This window comes from Crocodylus siamensis, chromosome 8 (assembly GCF_052110815.1).
Source record: "Crocodylus siamensis isolate JL-2025a chromosome 8, ASM5211081v1, whole genome shotgun sequence".
Classification (NCBI taxonomy): Eukaryota; Metazoa; Chordata; order Crocodylia; family Crocodylidae; genus Crocodylus; species Crocodylus siamensis.
In genome coordinates this window covers 15,836,170-15,857,937 of record NC_143402.1, presented here as the reverse complement: position 1 = coordinate 15,857,937, position 21,768 = coordinate 15,836,170, and the positions used below count along the sequence as shown (strand labels likewise).

Genomic DNA, 21,768 nt, shown 5'->3' with positions numbered 1-21,768 from the left:
ACAGAAAATAATTTTGCTTTTATACCTGTTATATCAGATGACCACAGTTCTTGGATACAGGTTTCCCCCACTTTATGTGGGCTCTGTGTGTGTGAATTCACTCTTATGCAATGACCCTTTTTATACCAAAAATTTGTTATATGCAAAATAAATTCACTCTTACGCGACCAGTCTGGTGGAAAACGGCAGGAGCCACTTTGTGTAGTGCATTGTGAGAGTGACATGCACCATAATATAATCTCCTGTGTGGATCTGTGCTTTTCACTCGTTGTCTGCGACACACATTTATGCAGCTGCCACCCCTATTATGATAGTGCCCTGTGCTTGTGTGTACCGTCTGCTATTGACGAGTACCAAAATTGTCTTGCAAGAGTAGTAGAAGTGGGTCTGGGGGTCAGTACAGTCGAGGTCTTGGAATGTATCCATATTTGTTGCATTGTAAAGAAGGTTCCCTTTATGCAAATTTGAGTTATGCACCATTTTCCAGGAACATGTGTACAGCATAAAGTAAAGGAAACCTGTATAGATATGCTTAAAAGAGAAGCAAAATGTGGCACATAAATAAAGATCATTATGCTGGAATTGGGTGGACTCTTAGTAAAGCTGGTGGGTGTAATGGCTGCTCTTCATTCAGGAAGCCCTTCTACAAAATGGATAATATAGTTGTAATAGTAGAAACCACAACCCAAAGCACTGGCCTCAAAACAAACTGACATAGGAATTGAGCTATACAGTCGAGGGGGCTTTCTCTGGAGTCTGAATACAACTGAATTATGCATCACTTGATGGAACTGCTGTGCATACATGAGTGAAGGAGTAACCCACCATACAAACAGGATAAAATGCATTTAGATTGTCTGTCTCTGGGACTAAGAAGCACATGTAACAAGACCCTAAAGAAAAAAGGTCAAAGGGAGCTAATATACAAAGTCAGGGTGGATCTGGAACAGTGCAGTTACACCTCTCTTTAATTCTTGGTCCATCCAAAGTTTAAAACCAACTGCCTGGCAGTGACAGCACCATCACCATTTCTATTCAGACAGCAGTGAGGGAGTCAACTTATTAATGGATCAGTATGATCTACCAGATTCTTTCTGAGCTCATCATTCCACAGGTGTTAACAACTCTCCCTCCTTTTTTAATGTTCTACTTATGCAGCTATTTTTCCTTCTGCAATTTTGTTAGCTTCTCCTGGCAAGCTAGCCACACAGCCTTTTGGCTTCTTGTCCTGGACCCTTTGGGTCCTCCACTTTCCTACATATTCCAGGCCCTCAGACCCCACTGGTCCTGCACTCTATTCCACAGGCCCCTCACCGAGCTACTGCACCCACGTGGTCCCGGTCTTCCCTGGCCAAGTGCTTTTCTGTCAGGGTGTGCTCCCGTAGCCTTTCCCTGTCACAGAGTGGGAACCTACAAGCAGCCATGTACTCGCTAGCGCCCCTGCTGTGTCAATTAGGCAATCCAGCACCCTCAACTCGCCCGCCACGTCTTTGATCTTAGGTTCAGTATGGGAGGCTGCCTACTTGCACCTATGACACCACACTGGTATTACACCTGTTCCAAATGGGGTGCCCTCACCCCAGCCTTATGGGCAGTGCGTGCCTCCTACCTCCCTTGTAGCACACCCCAAACTTCGCAGCTCTTCCTGGATGTTGTCTGGTCCTTAACCTTCTGCACCCTACCTGGCGCCCCCTGGGCTGGCCCGCCCTTACACCCCTTCTCTGGCTTCCCTGGGCTTAATCCGCAACCAGCGCCCCTTCTCTGGCGCCCCCCAGGCTTGGCCCCCCTACCTGGATTAGTTCTTTATATCAACTGGGCTCAGGCGGCCTGAGCCCTACCTGGCCCTTTCTGAGTCCTGTCAATAGTCATCGTCCGATTAGGCTCAGGCGGCCTAAGCCTTACCTGACCCCTGCTGGATCCTGCCAATGATTATCATCCAATTATGTGCGTCCCGGTAGGCTCAGGCGGCCAGAGTCTTACCCGGCCCCTCAGGCTCCTTGGGCCCCCCCGTTGCTGCGGAAGCCCTCTGGAACCCTCCTTGGCCCGCACCCGTCTTGGGTGCCTGTCAATGATACATGCCGCCCGCCTTGGGGTGGCTTGATATAGTATGTGGCCTGCCTAGGGCCTGTTGCCCCCTCTCTGGGGTCTAAGCCACGCTTCCCCGGGCTCGTGCCACGCCTCCTGCATGTCCTCACCCCCTCTGTGGCCTGCACTGCACTCCCTCGCCACCTCTGGGGTCTGTGCCACGCTTCCCGCACTTCCTTGCCACCTGTGGAGTCTAAGCGCCCTTTCGCGGCCACGCCAAGCACCCCTGCGGCACGCGGCACACTGTGCCCCGCCACTGGGCACCAGGATCCCCCAAGCTATTGGGGAGTCCCCGTGAGGCCTCCTCTCACCCCTAGAGCCTCACCCGGTCCTCTGGTCTAACCATAAGTAGACAAAAGAGTCAGCCAGCCGGCTACAACACAACATAAGCGCCAGGCGTTTAATATAAACTCCATACAATGCTGACTCTCACCCATACGTCTGTCCAGGCGCTCTCGCTCTCTCTCCCCTTGCATCATTGCAGGCAGTCAAACCGCCATCATTGACTCTGCTGCTCAGCTCTCCCACAGAGCTGCAGCTGAGGCTGTCAGAGGGGAACTGCTCTCTAGGCTCCGGCCCGGGCTGTTTATAAAGGCCTAGCCCTGCCCCCTTTTGGCCACATGACCCACCTGGTTGCCATGGCAACCGGCACCTGAGCTGCCCCATTGATTGGCAGCTCTCCTTATTTCCTCTACTTATTTCCTCAGTGCTCCTGTGACATTCCCCTCCTCAGATTAAACCACAGTGCACTAGGAGTTGAGGCTTTCCAGTGCCCCACCCACGCCTTTCCCTGGAGTAGCATTTAATGGAGCCTGCCACAGGCAGCTTCATCATGCTAACCACTCCCAGTAGGGTACAGTTTCAGATCTTACCCAGAACTGGTCTAAGGGCTTCCTGATTGTACTTGTCCCTCTCTGGGCTCCTTCCAGATGTCCTACGTTGCTCCTGGGCTGCTAACCACAGCCAAATCCTCCATCTCTGGCCCCCAGCTCACTCTTGGATCCCTTTCCTTGATCCCTCATCAGACGGCCTACCACCAAGCACTGTCATCCTTGACCCTCTTCCTCTAGGCTGTGGCCACATGAGGATCTTTGGCCTCTCCTAGGCCCTGGCCCCACCTCAGGCCAGTTGAGAACTCCAGGCTGTCCCGGCTTTGGCCATCTCTGCCATTTCACCCTTCAGCCCTCCTGGGTGCTGGCCCTGCATAGGCCAGTTGAGATTCCTAGGATCAATCTTGTGTTGTCAGCCCTCTCGTTTCTGTGGGTCCACTCTCTCAGGCCCCTCCATAGATCACCTCCTCTCTCTGAGCTTGCCCTGAGCCCTCCATAGGTCTTCCTATGCAGCCCCTCCTTCTCTGGGCTCATCAGACTGCTCAGTAGGTCCCCAGTACTTTGCCCCGCTTACTAGCTTCCACCAGATCTGTCAAACATTCAGCTCTTCTCTCAGAGCTCACCTGGCCCCTCAGTAGGCCCACAGACTCTCAGCCCCTCTCCCAGGGCTTGCCTGGCTTCTCAATAGGCCCCTGTGCATTTGGCCCCACTCTGGGCTCATCTGGCCTCTCAACAGGCCCCAGGCGCTCAGTCCCCTTCTCAGAGCTCTAGACCCTACACTGGGTCCCCAGAAACTTCCTCCATCCCCTTAGTTCCTACCCAAACCTCCAGATGTTATTTTCCTTGCTAGCATTCAGAAGCAGAAGCCTTCTTTCTGGGTAATGTTCCTACACCAGTTCCCAAGATGTTACTGCCAGCCCTGCTTTTAGGATCTGAGCTTATACCCTATCTAAACCCAACCCTCCTCCAATTAGATGACTCCCATGATCAGGCCCAGCCTCACCTGCCAGGACCCTCGGTCGGCTGACTCCGCAATTAGCCCTGACTCCCACCTGCTGGTGGCTGCTGACCTCTTAAAGAGCCACATTAACTATCCTGCCACAGCAGGGACCTTTTGGAGTTCTCAAAGAAGGTGAGACTCCCCTCTACACCACCACTTTCAGCACCCCTTCATAGAATCACAGAATCATAGAAAATTAGGGTTGGAAGCGACCTTAGCATCTAGTCCAACACCCTGCTCAAGGCAAGAACAGCCACAACTAGATCATCCCAGCCAAAGCTTTGTCTAGCTGGGTCTTAAAAACCTCCAATGGAGATTCCACCTCTCTGGCTAACCCCTTCAAGTGTTTTACTACCCTCCTATTAAGAAAATGCTTCCTAATATCTAACCTAAACTTCTCTTGCTATAACTTGACCATTGCTCCTTGTTCTGCCACCACTGAGAAGAGTCCAGCTTCATCCTCTTTGGGACCACCCTTCAGGTATTGAAAGCTGCTATTAAATCCCATCTCAGTCTCCTCTCCTCTAGACTAAGCAAGCCCAGTTCCCTCATCTTTTCTTCATAAGTCATGACCCCCAGCACCTTCACCATTATTGTTGCCCTCTGCTAGACCCTCTCCAATTTGTCCACATCCTTTCTGTAGTGGGGGATCCAAACCTGAACACTGTACTCCAGATGTGACTTCACCAGTGCTGAATAGAGGGAAATAATCATCACCTCCTTTGACCTGCTGGCAACACTCCTACCAATGCAGCTTAGTCTGTCATTAGCCTTCGTTGTAACAAAGGCACTCTGTTGGCTCATATTCAGCTTATTGTCCACTGTAACCCCCAGGTTCTTACAGTAGAGCTGCTGCCCAGCCAGTCAGCCTCCAGCCAGTACCAAGGCATGGGATTGTTCCATCCTAAGTGCAGGACTATGCAGTTATCCTTGTTTAACCTCATGAGACTTCTTTTGGGCCAATCCTCCAATTTATCTAGGTCACTCTGAATACTAGCCCTAGTCTTCAGTGTATCTACTACTGCCCCCAGCTTGGTGTCTTCTGCAAACTTGCTGAAGATGCGCTCTGTGAAATCTTCCAGGTCACTGGTGAAGACACTGAACAAAACAGTCACCAGGACTGACCCCTGGAGCACTCCACTTGATACTGGCTGCCAGCTAGACATTGAGCCATTGATTACTACCCTCTGAGCCTGATGCTCCAGCCAGTTTTCTATCTGCCTTAGTCCATTCATCCAGCCCATACTTCCTTAGTTTGCCTATGAGAATGTTGTGGGAGACAGTATCATTTCTCTTCCCTCAACCTCTCACCATCTCCAGAAGGGTTGCCTACGCGTCGAGTCCAGGTGCAAGAAAGGGTGACCAACACAGCGGCAGGCAGATCCCCATCTGGCACATGCTCCCAGACCACAGGGGAAAGGTAGGGAGCAGAAGGTCTCAAGACTGCTGTTGTCTCCAGGTGACATGACCCAGGGATAGGGAAGACTAAGGACAGTTCCTGCCCCACTTCAGCCAGAGGCTGGGGAGAGTAGCTGCACAGGGTGCCGGGCTCTATGGCAGTGGCAGGGTCAAGTCCCTGCTTTCTCCCTCTCCACCCTGTTTTACCTGCTGGCTGAAGGGCTCCAGCTGTGGGAGCAACGATGCAGAGGGCCAGACGTGGGGGCATCAGTGGCAATCCCCTGCCTTCCAGGAGTTCCTGCTCCCTGCCCTCCCCCTGGCTGCTCCCTGTGGTCCAAAAGCAGGTGCCAGTAGTGGTGGTGGGGATTACTGCTGTCCCCACCCTTGCCCTGCACTCTACACAGCTATTCCCTGAAGCTGGTACCCTTGGGTCATGAGGGAAATGTGGTGGAGCGGTAGGGAGCAGGGACTCAAACCTACCACTACCTGGGCAGCCCATGTAACAGCTCCCTGCAACCCTTGGCAGGAGGTGACCAGGAGAGGTCCTGGGGCTTCCCCACCCTTGGGTCAGCTAGGAACAGCAGTAGCATCAGGTGGGTCCCCCCTGCTTTGCCTGCTCCCTGCTTGGTCCCCCTGGTGCCTCCAGCTGTGCCTCAGGCCATGTTGGGAAATCTGGTATAGGGAAATGGAGTTGCTGACACCTAACCTTCACAGTGGAAGGTGTGCAACTTCACCGCTGCACACCAGCCCCCCAATCCACCCCTGAATCACATCAATAAAGAAGAGAAAAACAGTGAATGAGACAGAAGAGCCTCTGATGGAGACAACAGTTAACTTATTAACTTGAGATTGCTTTCAGAAGAGGGAGGAGAGGAATGAACAAGTTTTACAAGGAAGTGAGAAATGCAGAAGGCAATTTGGACCACCAGCAGAGATAATAGCTAAGATGACAAAGGGAAAAGTTAGCAGGTATATTTAAAACTTCACTGGAAAACATCAATGTATCATTAGCTTAAATCATACTTCCATGTAAGATGGGAAACTACAGATTTGTAGGGCCTAATTCTGGACTGACTCGTTTTACACTAATGAAATTCCACTGAATTCCTTGGAGCTATTTTTGAGTTATACATGTGTGAAAAGAGATCTAACTTCAAGAAATAGAAATTAGACAAACAGGAATACCACAGAAGGGCTGACAAATGTATGATTTAAGTTCCAGTTTTCTGAGATGCTAAGTTCCTTCAACTTGATTCAGTTTATTCAGATGCTTGCAGGAGCAGGGTCTAAGATTGCAGAACTCATATAAAACATTTTGAGGGCACAATAAAGAGTTAACAGAATGGAAAGTTAACATGATTTGACTAGATTTTGGTACAGTAAATATATAAAGAACAATTTGAAGTACTGAATAAGGAAAAGCATGCTGAGGCAAGGATGACAGAGGTCCTCGGGATATGCCTTGTGGATCAGCAATACTGAGGCTGAATTAATGATTGCTACAATAGCCAATGATGAAAGCAACAGCTGCAATGAGGCACATTTTGCTGGAACTCCTCTGGCGTTTTGCCACAAGGGTGATGTCTGTTGTTAATTAACATACTATTTATATCTCTTGGCTTTTTTAAGTGAATCTGCTTAGTGCTTTTTAAAGAGTCCTGATTGACAGCCATGAAACAATGATATCCATACTGCAAATCACTTGAATCTGCTAGCGTGAACTCAGTAGGTCAGGAGCAGCTTTTCTTTACTTTACTTTACTTATAAAATTGTCAAAATTAGTAAGTGCAATAAGGTAATAAAAGTAATGATCTTATGAAACCAGTCACAGAAATGAGGAGGGACCTGAAATTCAGGATGACATGTGCAGGCTCAAAATATTATGTTTAAGCAGTCTAGGGTACAGAATGTAAAGAAAGGTAATGAGTCTAGGAGGGAGGGGAAAAAACAGAAGGAAATATTTCTTTAATAATAACCTGTTACAAAACCAGATGAAAAGAAATACTCAGGGTGTGTGATGTATGTTATTAAGAAATATAATACTCCCAAACCTCTGGCACAGTCAATGAAAAGTAGATAAAAAACAAAAGCCAACAATGTTCTGTGATGCATGGATAAAGGTACCTAATGAAGACCCATTTAGAACAGCACAAGCAGTTCTAGGCCATTTTAACATGAATAGTTTTTGCAGAAACAGAGCAGCAGAGGGCCAGCAGGATTATGTGATTTTTGCTATTCAGAAAGATGAAAGAAAATAGTTCTTCAGTCTTCTGAAAAATATCCCATCTGTCTGAAGGGGATAGACAGTATATAGCTAAAATTCTATTAAAGCTAGTGTGAAATACCAGAACAAGGGAGCACGAACCCAAGCTAAGAGTTTGACATTAGAGGAATGTAGGAGGAATTCCTTTACACAGAAAGCTAGTTAATATATGCAATCAGCTACCAAGAGCAGCAATCACAAGAACTTAAATCATTTAACAAGGATTTGAAACAAATACCTGAGGAATAAAATGAACAGGGAATGAAAGAAAAGGAAGATCAAAATTGGCTTTTTAGCCTCTTCCCATGGTAGCAATTCTTGTTACCATAATCAATAGCAGCATTTTGTTCATGAAAATTCAACACCACTTCAGTTACTGAAGGAATTATGTATTTCAGAAAATGTAAATATATGTTGTAAGTAAACTTTTCTAGATAAGATATAAAAGTTAAGTCCTGACAATTTGTGCTATTAAAAACCCAGTGGCACTCTTTGAAAATAATAGGTAAGGTAACACTGATGACTTGGCTAAAATCTAATTTGAATAATTATATCCTATCTAAATAACTCATTAACTTGAAAACAGATACTTTATTATTTTTTTTCTTACCTTAAAGAGAGGTTTAGTGTGGGGATGTCCCGTTAAATTGTTTCCATTTCATATAGGAGATGGCTATATCTCTGTGGCGTGAGGACAAGATCCCTCCATATTGTTCTAAAATAATTAAGATCAGTTTGCAAAGTCAGAATTTTGCGGCCCTTTAAAAATGAAAGGGGCTATTAATATGTATGGTGAGTATATCCACATTATCAAGGAAAGAAATGTGACAGAGACACACTGCAAACAGCTAAACTGAAAACAAGCACTATGATTTACTGATAATATGTCTGAGTCAAATCAGTATAGTTCTATTGACTTCAGTGGAATTAATACTGAATTTACATCAGCTGAGAATCTGACCAAGATAATCTTGCTTTTAAGACTGCAAAATAAATCATTAAAAAAATAATAATTTAAAAAAGGATGGGCTTTTGTCTCAATATAATACTTTAAAAGACTCTTCTCGTTAATAAAATATCACATATGAACACTATGCTACCTGCTTTGATATTTATTAGAAAGTGTTACGCTGAGCTTTTTAAAGTAAACAACTTTTTTGGTTCCACCAACACCATCTAAATTTGACTTTTTTAGTTTCCGGTTTGAACATATATATCTGTTGGGTTTGACAAGTCACATTTTAGAATATACTATTTGCAGCAACCAAACCCATGCCCAAAGCTGCAATTTAAGTTCTGTGCACAGATGGTTTCACAAGACCAAACCCTATGTTTGGGTAAGGGTGAAGGATGTCTGTAAAAAAATGTTAATTTTAAAATAGCACACAGATTGGCTTCACAGCATGGTAAAATTACAACATAGCTCAAAATGCGAAACATGGGCAGGATTGTCAATAAACAACGTATCGGGACCTTTTTTTCTTGGCTGGCATCATATCCTGACATCAAACTCTGTGCAAAACTCTGAAGAGACTTTAATGGGAATCAACTATATGGAACAATAAATCCCTTCTTAAAACACAGAACTTCATGTCAGTGTCACAGGGTCACACCAGGTGCCCTGTTCCTAGGAAGGAATAAGGGCAGCTGCCCATCACAAGGGCAGCTCAGGTGATGGTTGCTGGGGCAACCGTGCTGGTCAGGTGACCAGAAGGGGGCAGGGCCGGACCTTTATAAACAGCCCAGGCCGGAGCCTAGCTAGCAGTGTGAGGTGCAGGAGTTCTGCAGGAGAGCTGAGCAGAGACAAGTGGTGCGGTCTGAGCACACAAGAGGCTGCACCATGGTAAGGGTGGAGAGAATCCTGACTGGGAGGCCATTGCTAGAGAGCCAAGTGAGCTTAGATCCTATGTTATAGCCAGGAGGCTTACTGTTGTGTTACAGCCGTTTGGCTTATGGTTCTGTTTTGTTACTGTTAGACCAGAGGACTGGGTGAGGCTATAAGGGGATGGAGGAGGCCTCATTGAGGAGTGCCTCAGTAGAGTGGGGGTGCTCCCAGTGCTGAAGTGTGGTGCTACATTGCAGGGTGTACTACCCCAGCCCTGGGGAGGGGAACAGTGCCGGTGAGGGCACTGTAGTTGGGGTACAAGACCCTAGCCCTGAGAAAGGCAAAGAGGATTTTGGGGCCAGGCATGGCTGAGGCCACCTGAGCCCCACTGGCAAGGAGCACCAGTGAGAAGCCTGCAGGGGCTTGTGTTAGGCTCCAAGGGGAGAGCCACATGAAGAGAAGCCCAGGGTGGGTGCTACTAGAGAGATGAGCCTGGAGAGGGTGAGTCCGTGATTACAGAGAGCCTGGAGAGTGCAGAGGGATGCCCCAGGAGTGGGTGCGTACTTGAGGGAAGCCCCATGAGAGGGCAGGTACAGAGAGAAGCCCTGGTGAGGGCAAGTATTGAGCGAAGTCCCAGGAGGGGGCGTATACTATTGATAGAAACCCCAGGAGGGGTGCGGTCTGAGAAGGATCCCAGAGGGGCTCCCCAGTGGTGGGGACCCCAAAGAGTCAAAGGGGCCAGGTAAGGCTCAGGTTGCGGACGGGAAAGGGCAGCCTTTGTGAGTAGAGGTGCGGACGGGAAAGGGTCCCAGAGGGGCTCCACAGTGGTGGGGACTCTGAGGGGTCAAAGGGGCCAGGTAAGGCTCAGGCTGCCTGAGCCCAACTGGGAAGAGTACTGTCAGTAAGCCTGAGATGGCTAACAGATAGAGGGGCGCCGGGTGCGTGACAAGCCCAGGGGAGCCAGAGGAGGGGCGCTGGGTGCATGACAAGCCCAGGGGTGCCAGAGAAGGGCGCAGAAAAGAAAAGGACCTGATAACATCCAGAAGAGCTGTGAGGCTTGGGGCGTGCTAAAGGGGAGGTAGGAGGCACACATGGCCCATAAGGCTGGGGTGCACTGAGTCACCCCATACAGAACGGGGGATAGTTTCAGCATAACACCGTGTACAAGGGGATCAAAGGCAGCCTCCCATAGAAACTTACATATAGCAACAAGACGTGGCAGGCGAGAAAAGAGGGTGCTGGATCGCCTACTTGACACGGTAGGGGGCGCTGGAGGGATCACGGCCGCCCCTAGGCCCCACTCTGTGACAAAGTGGTGCATTGGCCAGGAAACCGGCTGTGCGCGGGTAAGAGACCTGTGTTCCCCTCTTTAAGGGGGAAGAACAAACCCAGAGCGGGGCCAAAAGAGAGATGTTACGGAAAGAGAGGATTTTTACGATAGCTTGCCTGGGGGAGATGAGTAAAGATACCCATTGCTCAGAAGTCCTGAACAAAACTGAGGCCCTGGACCAGAGAGACGGGGTCAGGGTAGTTATGGCTCAGGACGGGGTTATGGGGGGGGTCAGGAAAAATTCCTCTGGCGACTTAGACTTGAAGAGCTGACAGAAAGGATAGCCCAGCTAGAGCGTGACTTAGCCCTAGCGGAGGCCCAGAAGAAGAGGGCTGAGGCTAAGGTCGCAATGCTAGAGCGGCTAGGCGAGAAAGAAAAGGGAACAAAAGAAATTAGGCACCTGATGGCGGAGGAGGCAGAAAAAACTAGGGCATTAGAGTGGCTGTTGGCCCAAGAGGCCCAGAAGGGTCAAGTCAGAGAAGAAAGGCTGTGAAGGATGCAGGCAGAGATGGATGCCTGGATGGCACAGTCTCTGGAGGCCTGAGTAAATAAGGCAGGGGAACTGCAGGAGACACAGCGGAAGCTGGAAGTAGCCAGGGGTGTGGTAGAGGTGCTGCAAAAGAAATTCCATGCCCAAGTGGAACAGATAGGGGGACTCCATAAGGACACGGAGAGCTGGCAGGAAAGATGCCTGGGGGCAGAATGTCTGGTTGATGAGTTGCAAGCAGAATTAAATGAGAGCCAGGTGCAAACAGAGCAAAATAGTAAGATCATAGTGAGAGAGATGGAAAAAATCAAGGTCTTTATGGCAGAAAAGGAAGTAGAATTAGCTGACTGTAAGAAAGAGAAGGAGGAACTAAGTGTGCAAGTGCAGAGCCTGAAAGCAGAAAATGACCTCATGGAGGAACAGGCTCAGTCACTGGAGAGAGATACTCTCTCCAGTGTATCTTTTGGCCTCTTGGAGGCCAATAACCAGCTGGCCCTAGAGGTCCACGAGGTTAGGGAAGTGGAGGAGCTAAAGGCCATGACCCTAGTGGAGCAAGAAGTGCAGGTCTTGGAGATGATGAACCCGCTCAGGAAGCAGTCGGAAGATCTTGAAGGGCAATTAGCCAGGGAGAGGGAAGCCGTCAAGGATGAGATGGAGAGCTTTCATAAGTCTGTGTCTCTCTCTCAAAATGTGGAGGCAAGTGTGGAGAAGGCTGGGCCTAAACTAACGGAAGGCCTAAAGAAAAAGGGATGTTCCCCTAAGGGGAACTTGGAAGATCCTAGAGAGGGAGCTGGAATAGATCAGCAAGGGAGGAGTGCTAGAGAAGAGGGCTTTATAATGGAGCGACTGGAGGCCTTAAAGAAGGAGGTTCTGTTGTCGGCTCAAGAATACTGGGACCTCACATGGGCATGCTGTTTCCACCACTGATCCCAAGAAATGAGCCATGTAAAGGAACAATTGAGAGGGCTGCCCTTTCCACAGGATAGGGTGGAGGGAGCCGTATGTGGGGTGGAGAGGCCAGAAACAACTAACTCGGCAGTAGGAGCCGTAACTGAGCTGGCTAAACAAACTCCCCCTCAGGGAACCCTTGCATTTTCTAGGTAAGAAAGAGGCAGCAAAGATCCCTAGTCCACGATGGCAGAAAGGGGCTCAGTAAACAGGGACACGGTCCATCCAAAGAAAGCGGACAGAAATGGAGGGTCTGGGGAAAAATAAGGAGGAGTCATCAGCTAAGAGGAGCACGGGGACCAAGGCCAACCTCAGCTATATGTGACTGGCCTACCCAAGAAAATAGGATGGAGGATGCTGAGGAGGGTCCTAGAGGCCAAAGTAGGAGAGGTAGCCTTTGCTGAAATTTTTAAGGGACCTAGCCGGAGGTCCACTAGCCAGGGGAGAATTGAATTCTGGAAGGAAGAAGATGCACAGAGGGCACTAAAGTGTCAATGGGAAATCTGGGGTAAGCTGCAAGATATCCAGAATGAGGGGATGAGCGCCAGAAATAGACCCGTGACTGCAGAGAAAAGACCCAGAATGTTGGACAGAAGAAGGTTTCAAAGAGTGAGCGGACACTCGGCCAATGTAGTAGGCAATTTACCAAGGCTAGCTAATGTGGGGGGACTACCTGTGGTGGGTATATCCCAAGAAATCCCGCATGATGCACCTCGGGTAAAAGGCAAGCAGGAGGTGCCTAAAAACCTCTGCCTCCAGTATATGCACTGCTGAATCTTGGAAGAAAACCCAAGAGCAGAAAGGACCTTGGAGCAATAACACCTCTCGCGAATTGGAAGACTGGCCTGGTGAGTGCTGAACTTAAGGGGGAAGGTATGTCACAGGGTCATGCCGGTGCCCTGTTCCTAGGAAGGAATAAGGGCAGCTGCCCATCACAAGGGCAGCGCAGGTGATGGTTGCTGGGGCAACCGTGCTGGTCAGGTGACCAGAAGGGGGCAGGGCCGGGCCTTTATAAACAGCCCAGGCTGGAGCCTAGCTAGCAGTGTGAGGTGCAGGAGCTCTGCAGGAGAGCTGAGCAGAGACGAGTGGTGCGGCCTGAGCACGCAAGGGGCTGCACCATGGTAAGGGTGGAGAGAACCCTGACTGGGAGGCCATTGCTAGAGAGCCAAGTGAGCTTAGATCCTATGTTATAGCCAGGAGGCTTACTGTTGTGTTACAGCCGTTTGGCTTATGGTTCTGTTTTGTTACTGTTAGACCAGAGGACCAGGTGAGGCTATAAGGGGATGGAGGAGGCCTCATTTGAGGAGTGCCCCAGTAAAGTGGGGGTGCTCCCAGCACTGGAGTGTGGTGCTACATTGCGAGGTGTACTACCCCAGCCCTGGGGAAGGGCACAGTGCCGGTGAGGGCACTGTAGTTGGGGTACAAGACCCTAGCCCTGAGAAAGGCAAAGAGGATTTTGGGGCCAGGCACGGCTGAGGCCACCTGAGCCCCACTGGCAAGGAGCACCAGTGAGAAGTCTGCAGGGACTTGTGTTAGGCTCCAAGGGGAGAGTCACGTGAAGAGAAGCCCAGGGTGGGTGCTACTAGAGAGACAAGCCCGGAGAGGGCGAGTCTGTGATTACAGAGAGCCCGGAGAGTGCAGAGAGAAGCCCCAGGAGCGGGTGCGTACTTGATGGAAGCCCCATGAGAGGGCAGGTACAGAGAGAAGCCCCGGTGAGGGCAAGTATTGAGCGAAGTCCCAGGAGGGGGCATATACTATTGATAGAAACCCCAGGAGGGGTGCGGACTGAGAAGGATCCCAGAGGGGCTCCCCAGTGGTGCGGACCCTGAAAGGTCAAAGGGGCCAGGTAAGGCTCAGGCCGCCTGAGCCCAACTGGGAATTGACAGAAACCCCAGTAGGGGTGCGGACGGGAAAGGGTCCCAGAGGGGCTCCACAGTGGTGGGGACTCCGAGGGGTCAAAGGGGCCAGGTGAGGCTCAGGCTGCCTGAGCCCAACTGGGAAGAGTACTGTCAGTAAGCCGGAGAGGGCTAATGGATAGAGGGGCACTGGGTACGTGACAAGCCCAGGGGTGCTGGGGAGGGCGCAGAAAAGAAAAGGACCTGATAATGTCTGGAAGAGCTGCGAGGCTTGGGGTGTGCTAAAGGGCAGGTAGGAGGCACGCATAGCCCTTTAAGGCTGGGGTGGACCTAGTCGCCTCATATGGAACGGGGGATAGTTTCAGCATAACACCATGTACAAGGGGATCAAAGGCAGCCTCCCATAGAAACTTAGATATACCAACAAGACGTGGCGGGTGAGAAAAGAGGGTGCTGGATCGCCTACTTGACACGTAGGGGGCGCTGGAGGGATCACGGCTGCCCCTAGGCCCCACTCTGTGACAGTCAAGATATGGTGCCAACCAAGAGACCAAAGGTCCCTTCCAGATGTTGTTCATTAAAAATCCTGCCATTGTTTCACATTGACCAATGCTGAAATTTCAGTGTTGTGAAACCACCCTGCATGTTACTTTAACACAAATTACTCTCTCCTTATATAGTGCTTCATGCATATCCTTTCACGGCATCTTATGAAGTGAATTTCATTCCAGGAAAGCTTGTGCTGTGTGCATGTATGTATGTGTAAACACATATACCCACTCCCCCAAACACTTTTAGTTACCCTATAAGGTGCAAATCTATCCTGCCTTCTATTTTAATAATTAGACATGATGCCCACAAAATGATAGGCCATGGTTATGCAGCTGGTGTGAAACAATGATTGCTGCCTGGTTTTGTTTACCCTATGACATGCTTGCTACAAGTGGCATGGGTTGCCTATATGTGTAACAAGCAGCAGATCAGGAAGGGAATGGGCTGCTTATACACATGCTTGGGGATGGGGGAGGGCATTTTAATTAGAGTGGCTCCTGGACAACCACTCCAATTAAAATGCTTCACTGTCACATGTAGTAAGCCCCCACACATTTAAAACTGGCTGTGCAATGCTTTATTTGAACCTCATCCAATGAAGTTTAGATAAAGTGCCCTGTGACCACTTTAAAATGTGCAGGGGCTTAATATGTGTGACACTGGCAATGTTGAAGTGTTCTAATTAGAATGCCAATGAGCACATGTATAGGCAGCCAGGGAACATAGCAACTGATAAAACAGGGAGCAGAAAACAGCAATGGAACAGGCAGAGGAAGGGGATCAGAGTCTCAGGGAGGGTACAGGGCTTACATTGTGGCACCCTGACAAAAAGGCTGGTCCCCACTAACATTGAATACACCTACACTGTTACTTAGGCTGAGCATAAGCTCAAACCTGCTGACCAGCCTAACACTGAAAACCCTATATTCCATCCTTAGATGTGGTTCAGACTACCCCTGGAGTCAGATCCTGAAACCAGCCCTGCTCCCATCTACACATTGTTCAGAACCAGGCACTGCAAGCTACAGGGAGTTGGCAAGCAACAATACTACAAATCCCTGCTTTTAACTTTAGCACCCCGCTTCCTCTCTTTCCTGCCTGTAATATCAACCAATCACAGGAGACGCAAGTAGTGGGTAAGGCCCTAGACCAGAAAGCACAAAGTGTAGTGGTTGCAAGGTAACTTGTACATTGGGGGGGAGGGGAAGGTCAAGCAACTGGCTTGAGTGAGCTAAAGAGGACTCTAAATAGCAGCATACACATACACTTCATTTTCTTGCTCTCTTCTTTTAATGTATCCATATGTTGGCTCTTGTCTTAATTATACACTTTTTCATGATGGGTGAACTTTTTTTGGTCTTTGTTTGTACCATGCCCAGAATGACAAGACCCTAATCCACAACTGTGGCCCCTACATGCTGCCACCATACAAATAAATAACAACATAATAAGGAACATAATGCACATTTTCTGCAATGCCTCCAATAAAATTTTTAATAAACACCTTTTTTCCTTTTGAAACTGCATTTGCCAGAATCAATTATTTAATAAACACATTTTAATACAGTAATTATTTTCTAACTTTGTGGAACAGCTTGAGTTTTCCAACTCTGTACATTCAGACATGTAAGCAAAGGTACTGAGGGATTAAAGAGATTTATTTTACAAAGTTTTGCCTGGGTGAGTAATCCTTATTCATACAAGTAGTCCATTTTATGGATTACTTTGTAGATGAATATAGAATACAACTGGTATAATTAATGAGGCAGAATAGTGGGGAGCACTGGGGTATTGTGTAGGGCACTGCTAGTACTGTTTCCATTATGCAGTTTCAAGAGCCAGCTCTACTGGCCCAACCCAAGCCCTATGAAGTCTGTTGGAATTTTCCCTTGACATTAAAGGGAGCTGGACTGCCCAGTAAAATGCCACCTTTCCCAATAGCTAAATTCCAGTAATAGTTTGAAAAGAGGGGTATGTAGAACGTAGCCTTGGACTGGTTGGAAGTGTCTTCCCACCTTGAATGCAGTTTTTAATTTTATCTCTAAGGGCCTGACAGGGTTGTTTACACTACCGTTTTTCATCCTAAATTTAAAAGATTTAACTAATTTAAGCCCTTAGGTTCTTCCAATCTCTTTTTATTCGAGTGAAAATTCTAAACTCTTTATGGAGGTCTGATCTTTCAGTGAAGCCAAGGTGAGCAAAACTGCTGAAGAGAGCTGTAGTCAGGAAGAACTACTGCACTTATCATTTATGACTGGCCAAATCATGTCTAAATTAAATTCATTTTATCCAAGTACAGTGCTAGCATATGGTTGTATCTTTAAAAGATTTATGTTGATATTCATACTGACTTCACTTTCTATAAGAGGGTATATTAGTCAGAGCAGAGTCACTAGCCAACAACAAAATATCTACCAAGGTTGGCAAAATAAAGTAGTATTGTGTAAATGAAGAAACTGAATGATCTAGGGTTTTCTGTATTTAAAAAATTAAAGCGAGTTGAACACCAACAACATATGTACAAGATTTAACTGAAGCTAGGGGCTCATAAAAACAAATGTGGCAGTTTCTCAAAGACAGCAGAATCAGAACTATATAACCCGTTCTGCAAACATAAAAGGAAATTTGCCACGGGACTAGGCAAACTGTTTCACAGGTCTGAACATTTTCCCATTCCAAGGAACTGAGAAATCTATTTTACAATACGTTTTGTGTTCTCCTGACTGCACTAAGAAGTAATTTCACAGATGTATTCATATGTGCACTGCTTTCTCAAACAAAATAAAAACTCAAGGTGCAACACAGCACTTGAATTAGAGTAGTGGCACAGAAACCAGTGGCACTGTTAAGTTGCAGGCAAATACAGAAGCCAGTGCATGCTCAACAAAAGTTCAGAAATACAAAGCAGAAAACATTGTACTGAGGAAGGGCATGTTACCAAGGCAAAATGGGATTTTGTTTGTTTGTTTTCCTGGGGGGGAGAGTTTGTTTAAATTGCCTCCATTCTAAAACACCATGGAAACTTTCATCTCTGTCATAGACAACTGTCAAAATTAAGCAAAAAATAAAGTGTAATATTACACTCTTATAAATGATCTTTTTTTGGAGTGCAATACTGTCCTAATTTTGCACTGGAACCTAGGCATTAGGCAGAACTTGAATCTCTCTGAAAGAAGAGTGTACATTTTGTGCCAGGCTGACACGATTCATGAACATCATAAAGTTTTCCAACATCTATTTGCTGAATATTTTTATCCATGTTCAGGTTAAATAATATAGTGTGGTTAAAATCTAGAAAAATTTAGACCTAGTACCTGGGAAAGTTATTTTCCCAAAAGCAACAGAAGGTGTCACTGCTAACTGAAATTGAATGACTGGATTCTGTAAGTGGAAAATGCTGCCCTTGTCTTAGAAGGATTTAAAAGTTATTCAAGAAAGGAGAAAATGGTTTTCCCCTTTTTTCACTATTCACCAAGCCCAAACATTAAAAAAATGAATTAAAAGATGGGAAAATCTGCATTATGTGATCTAAATTCTCTCCCTGCTTACCTAGAACCTCTTGTGTCCAAGTGGATTACACCTATCCCCAGGGGTAAGCAGCAAATTTCTAGAGATCATGCAACAAGGAATGGAAAAGCAGAACCAAGGAAAGAGGAAATATAAATGGAAGAATAGGAAGAAAAAGAAAACAAAAAAACCCAGAAACAACTAAGCTCTCTCAGTTCAAGGGAGACAAACTTGCTTGACCCTCTGGGTCAGATTTGGACCCACCTCCAGCAGTGGGGTGAGCATAGATGTTAACTGCGATGGGTGCCCTAGCTGCTGTCAGCTCAGGGAGCCACACGGGTTTCTCTTGCCCTGCCACTGCCAAAACAAGTCCCAACAGCACTGTGTACCCTGAGATTCAGTGGCAGGGTGTATAGCAGCAGTGGTAACCTGCAACTCCCTGAGCTGCTGCATTAGCTCTGGAAGCTCTGGGGATTAATGCCAAAGCTGGTTGCCCCACCCCTAAATGCCTGGCCCTTGCAAGCTCAGTGGGCCAGATGACACGACTTCATAGGCTGGATCAGGCCCAGGGCTGTATACTTGACACCCCTGTCGTCAGTGGTTGGAGAAGTTACTGTGCGATTGTATGGTACTGACAGAAAAGATGACTTTGTATTATCCATAACATAGAAGTGTAGGCATGCACAACAGTATAATGAACTTAAAAAAAAAAAGGGCATGCAACCCAAAAGGCTTGTGAACCACTGCTTTATACGCTATTATTGCCTGCAGCTGAATCCCCTCAGGCTGTAACTGTACCTGATTTCACAAAACAAAGCAGACCATGATTTGGATGAGTGCCATCCAAGGAGGCCCAGCAACTCACTGGGAAGCCAGTTTAGAGACTTAATGGCTGGTTTTCCTCCCTCCAAATCTACACTGAATCAAGGCCCAGGCTTGAGTAGGCTGCGGTGATGCCGGCGGCGACGATGCCGTTTTCAACATCAGATGCAAAACAGAGCTCCTGCTGAGCTCTGGCCACCACAACTCCCTGGAGGAGAGCTTCTATTTTGGATAATGACTTTCTGCCCATCTAAATTTATCCCACTGCTTCTCCGAGAGAGGCTAAGTCTCCGCTCCCTGTCCTAGTTGGCTCAGTAGCATTGCTAGTCTAAAACGAAAAGCCTCCAGGTTGCAGGCCAGAGGGGGCTGCATCTAGTAAGGGACCAGGTGAGACGTCTCTGTACACACATTCAGCCCTTGCCATAGGGGGTGGCCCCTGGCAAAGGAAAGCCAGCGATGGGTGACACAGAGGTGAGCTCCCAGCACTTGGGCCACTTCCACAGCTGGAGGAAACCTCTACCCACCCCCACTGGGGCCAGGGCATCTCCTGGCAAGGAAGGCTGAGTCTGGGCAGGGGACACCTATGGTCCCTCAGCTCTGGGCCCCTGCTGCTCCTGCTCAGAGCCCGCAAGCCTGGGAGTCTTGGTCACTTCCTGTGTGGGACCCCCCAACCCCTTCCCTCCTCTCCTCCTACAGGCAACTCTGGTCCTTTGAGTGATCCAGCGGGTGCCTGGCCTGGCTGCAGCAACCCAGGGAGGGCGTGCTCCCGAGGGGGCTCCGGGTGGTGGAGCAGCCGGAGAGGGGTCCAAAGCAGGGGACAGGAAGGAGCCAGGGGGACTCGGGGTGGGGGAGCAGTCAAGGGGGTCTTGGAGGGGGCTCGGGAGCAGTGGGGAGGCCTGGGGGGGAGCTCGGGGCAGTGGGGGGTCCTGGGGAGGGACTTGGGGGGAGCAGTGGGAGGGTCCTGAGGGGGCTCGGGGCGGGGGGGGTCATGGGGGGAGGAGCAGGAGAGAAGTGGCGGGTCATTAAGGGGGCAGTGGGGGACACTGGGGAGGGGGGCTTTAAGGGGGCCCGGGTCGGCGGTGCCCCCGCGAGTCCTGGCCGGGGCGGCTCTAACTCCGCGCTGTTTCTTTCTCTCTCTCTGCCTCCTTCCTTCCTCCCTCCCTCCCTGCCTGGGGGCCTCTCTCCCCGCCCCCATTCATTCCCGTCCCGTCCTGTCCCGTCCCCAGTCCCGGCTGCAGGCGGAGCGGGCCCGGCAGGAGGCGGAGCGGGCGCACGTCCCCCGGCCGGCCGGCCGCCCCCCCGCCATGGGTCGGAAGCGCTGCGTGGGGGGAGACGGCTCCAAGATGGCGGCGGGTTGCTGCGGGGTGAAGAAGCAGAAACTCTCCAGCTCGCCTCCGTCGGGCTCGGCCGGGCCGGGGGGCGGCGGCGGCTCGCGCTGCGGCGGGGCGGCGGCGGCGGGGGGCGGCGAGCCGGGGGCGCTGGCCCCGCCGGCGGGCGCCCGCCTCAACGGCCTGGGGGGGCTGGCGGGGGGCGCCGCCGGCTGCGCCCTGGCCCCGCCGCTGCCGCCCAGCTGCGGCGGGGGCCCCGGCGGCCTGTCGCCCCCGGCCGCCTCGCTGCTCGCCTCCCCCGGCGCTGGCTCCGGCGGGCCCGGCTGCAGGAAGATGGTGGTGTCGGCCGAGATGTGCTGCTTCTGCTTCGACGTGCTCTACTGTCACCTGTACGGCTACCAGCCCCCGCGGAGCCCCCGCTTCACCAACGACCCCTAGTGAGTACCGCGCCCGGGCCCGGAGCCTCGACCCCTCGGCGCCCTGCGTGACTCCCTGCCGCAGGGATGTCTCCCCCCGTGCCCGCCAGCCCTGTGCCGGAGCCCTGGCTCGGAGTTGGTATCCTCTGTGCCCCCTCCCTCTAGACCCCACGTCACCCGGGACCCCCGGGGAGATAGCTCATGACTCTGTTGGTGCCTGATCCCCGCTTGGCTAGTGTTTCCTGGGGACGGCACAACTGGACCCCCTGCACACTGTCTCTAGCCGTAATTAGTTTAATTCCTGATCCTTTCACCCTTTCCACTCAATGTACCTGAAAACCATGCTTCCTGCAGGCCCCTTGGGAATAGTTTGCATCCCAGATGGTCAAAGTGCCCATATGACCCCTTAGTACCTTTGCGTGGCCTCTCTCCGCTGCCTTCTCCACTTCTGTCCCCGGTAAATTCTCCTCCAGGCTCTTGAGCAAGTGACCTCTTATGCCCTGCCATGTGAGGCTGTTGGTACCAGCATGGTCCTTGTATGCCCCATGATCACCAAGCTGGGATGGAGAATATGTCCTAATGAATTTCCTTCGTCAACTGTGTACCCGCAGTCATAGTACTAGTTTGGTTTGTCAGTCATGTGTTATGTGTGTCCTCCATATTCCAGATGTAGCCTGTGTTTTTTTTATACCCTTAAGAGATCCCCTTGCTAGGTAAATACTGAGGACTTGCGTCTCTCCTAGGTGGCCATAACTGCCATTGTGACAACCCAGCTCCATGGGTCTGATGAGCAAGTCCCATCTATACACTCTTCTTAACTCCTGCGTATAGACAGCTGAGGACCAAGAGGGGAGGCATGGTGGCTGGGACGGGTATCTCAGCTGTGGGGTGCTTTATTCCTTATTTTGTAAATGCAACTCCTCCTTTTTGTAGTGTCCAGTAGCCTAGGAACTCCTGCTTCACCTGCTTCATATTTAGTAACTACCACACTGCATGGAAGATTGACTGCCCCATGTCTGTTCTGCAGTGTGGGGTACTGTGCTCAACTTTCTGCAGCTGGCACTTCATGGTTTTGTCGATGGAGGAGAAGTGAATGATGCCTCCATTTAATTTGCTGTTAT

General features: G+C 49.6%; 1 protein-coding gene across 2 annotated transcripts in view; it reads left to right on the top strand.

Moving 5' to 3' along the window:
- Positions 1 to 21,768, top strand: part of AMMECR1 (AMMECR nuclear protein 1) — a 167,523-nt gene that overhangs the window by 29,775 nt on the left and 115,980 nt on the right. The window contains exon 2 of one of the 2 annotated variants that reach the window (XM_090061402.1): positions 20,130 to 20,668. In XM_090061402.1, coding sequence (XP_089917528.1) covers positions 20,208 to 20,668 — 461 coding nt within the window. In that variant the 5' untranslated portion in view covers positions 20,130 to 20,207. Of the gene's footprint in view, positions 1 to 20,071; positions 20,669 to 21,768 lie in introns of those variants that run through there. The other variant, XM_090061403.1, reaches the window with a different exon arrangement.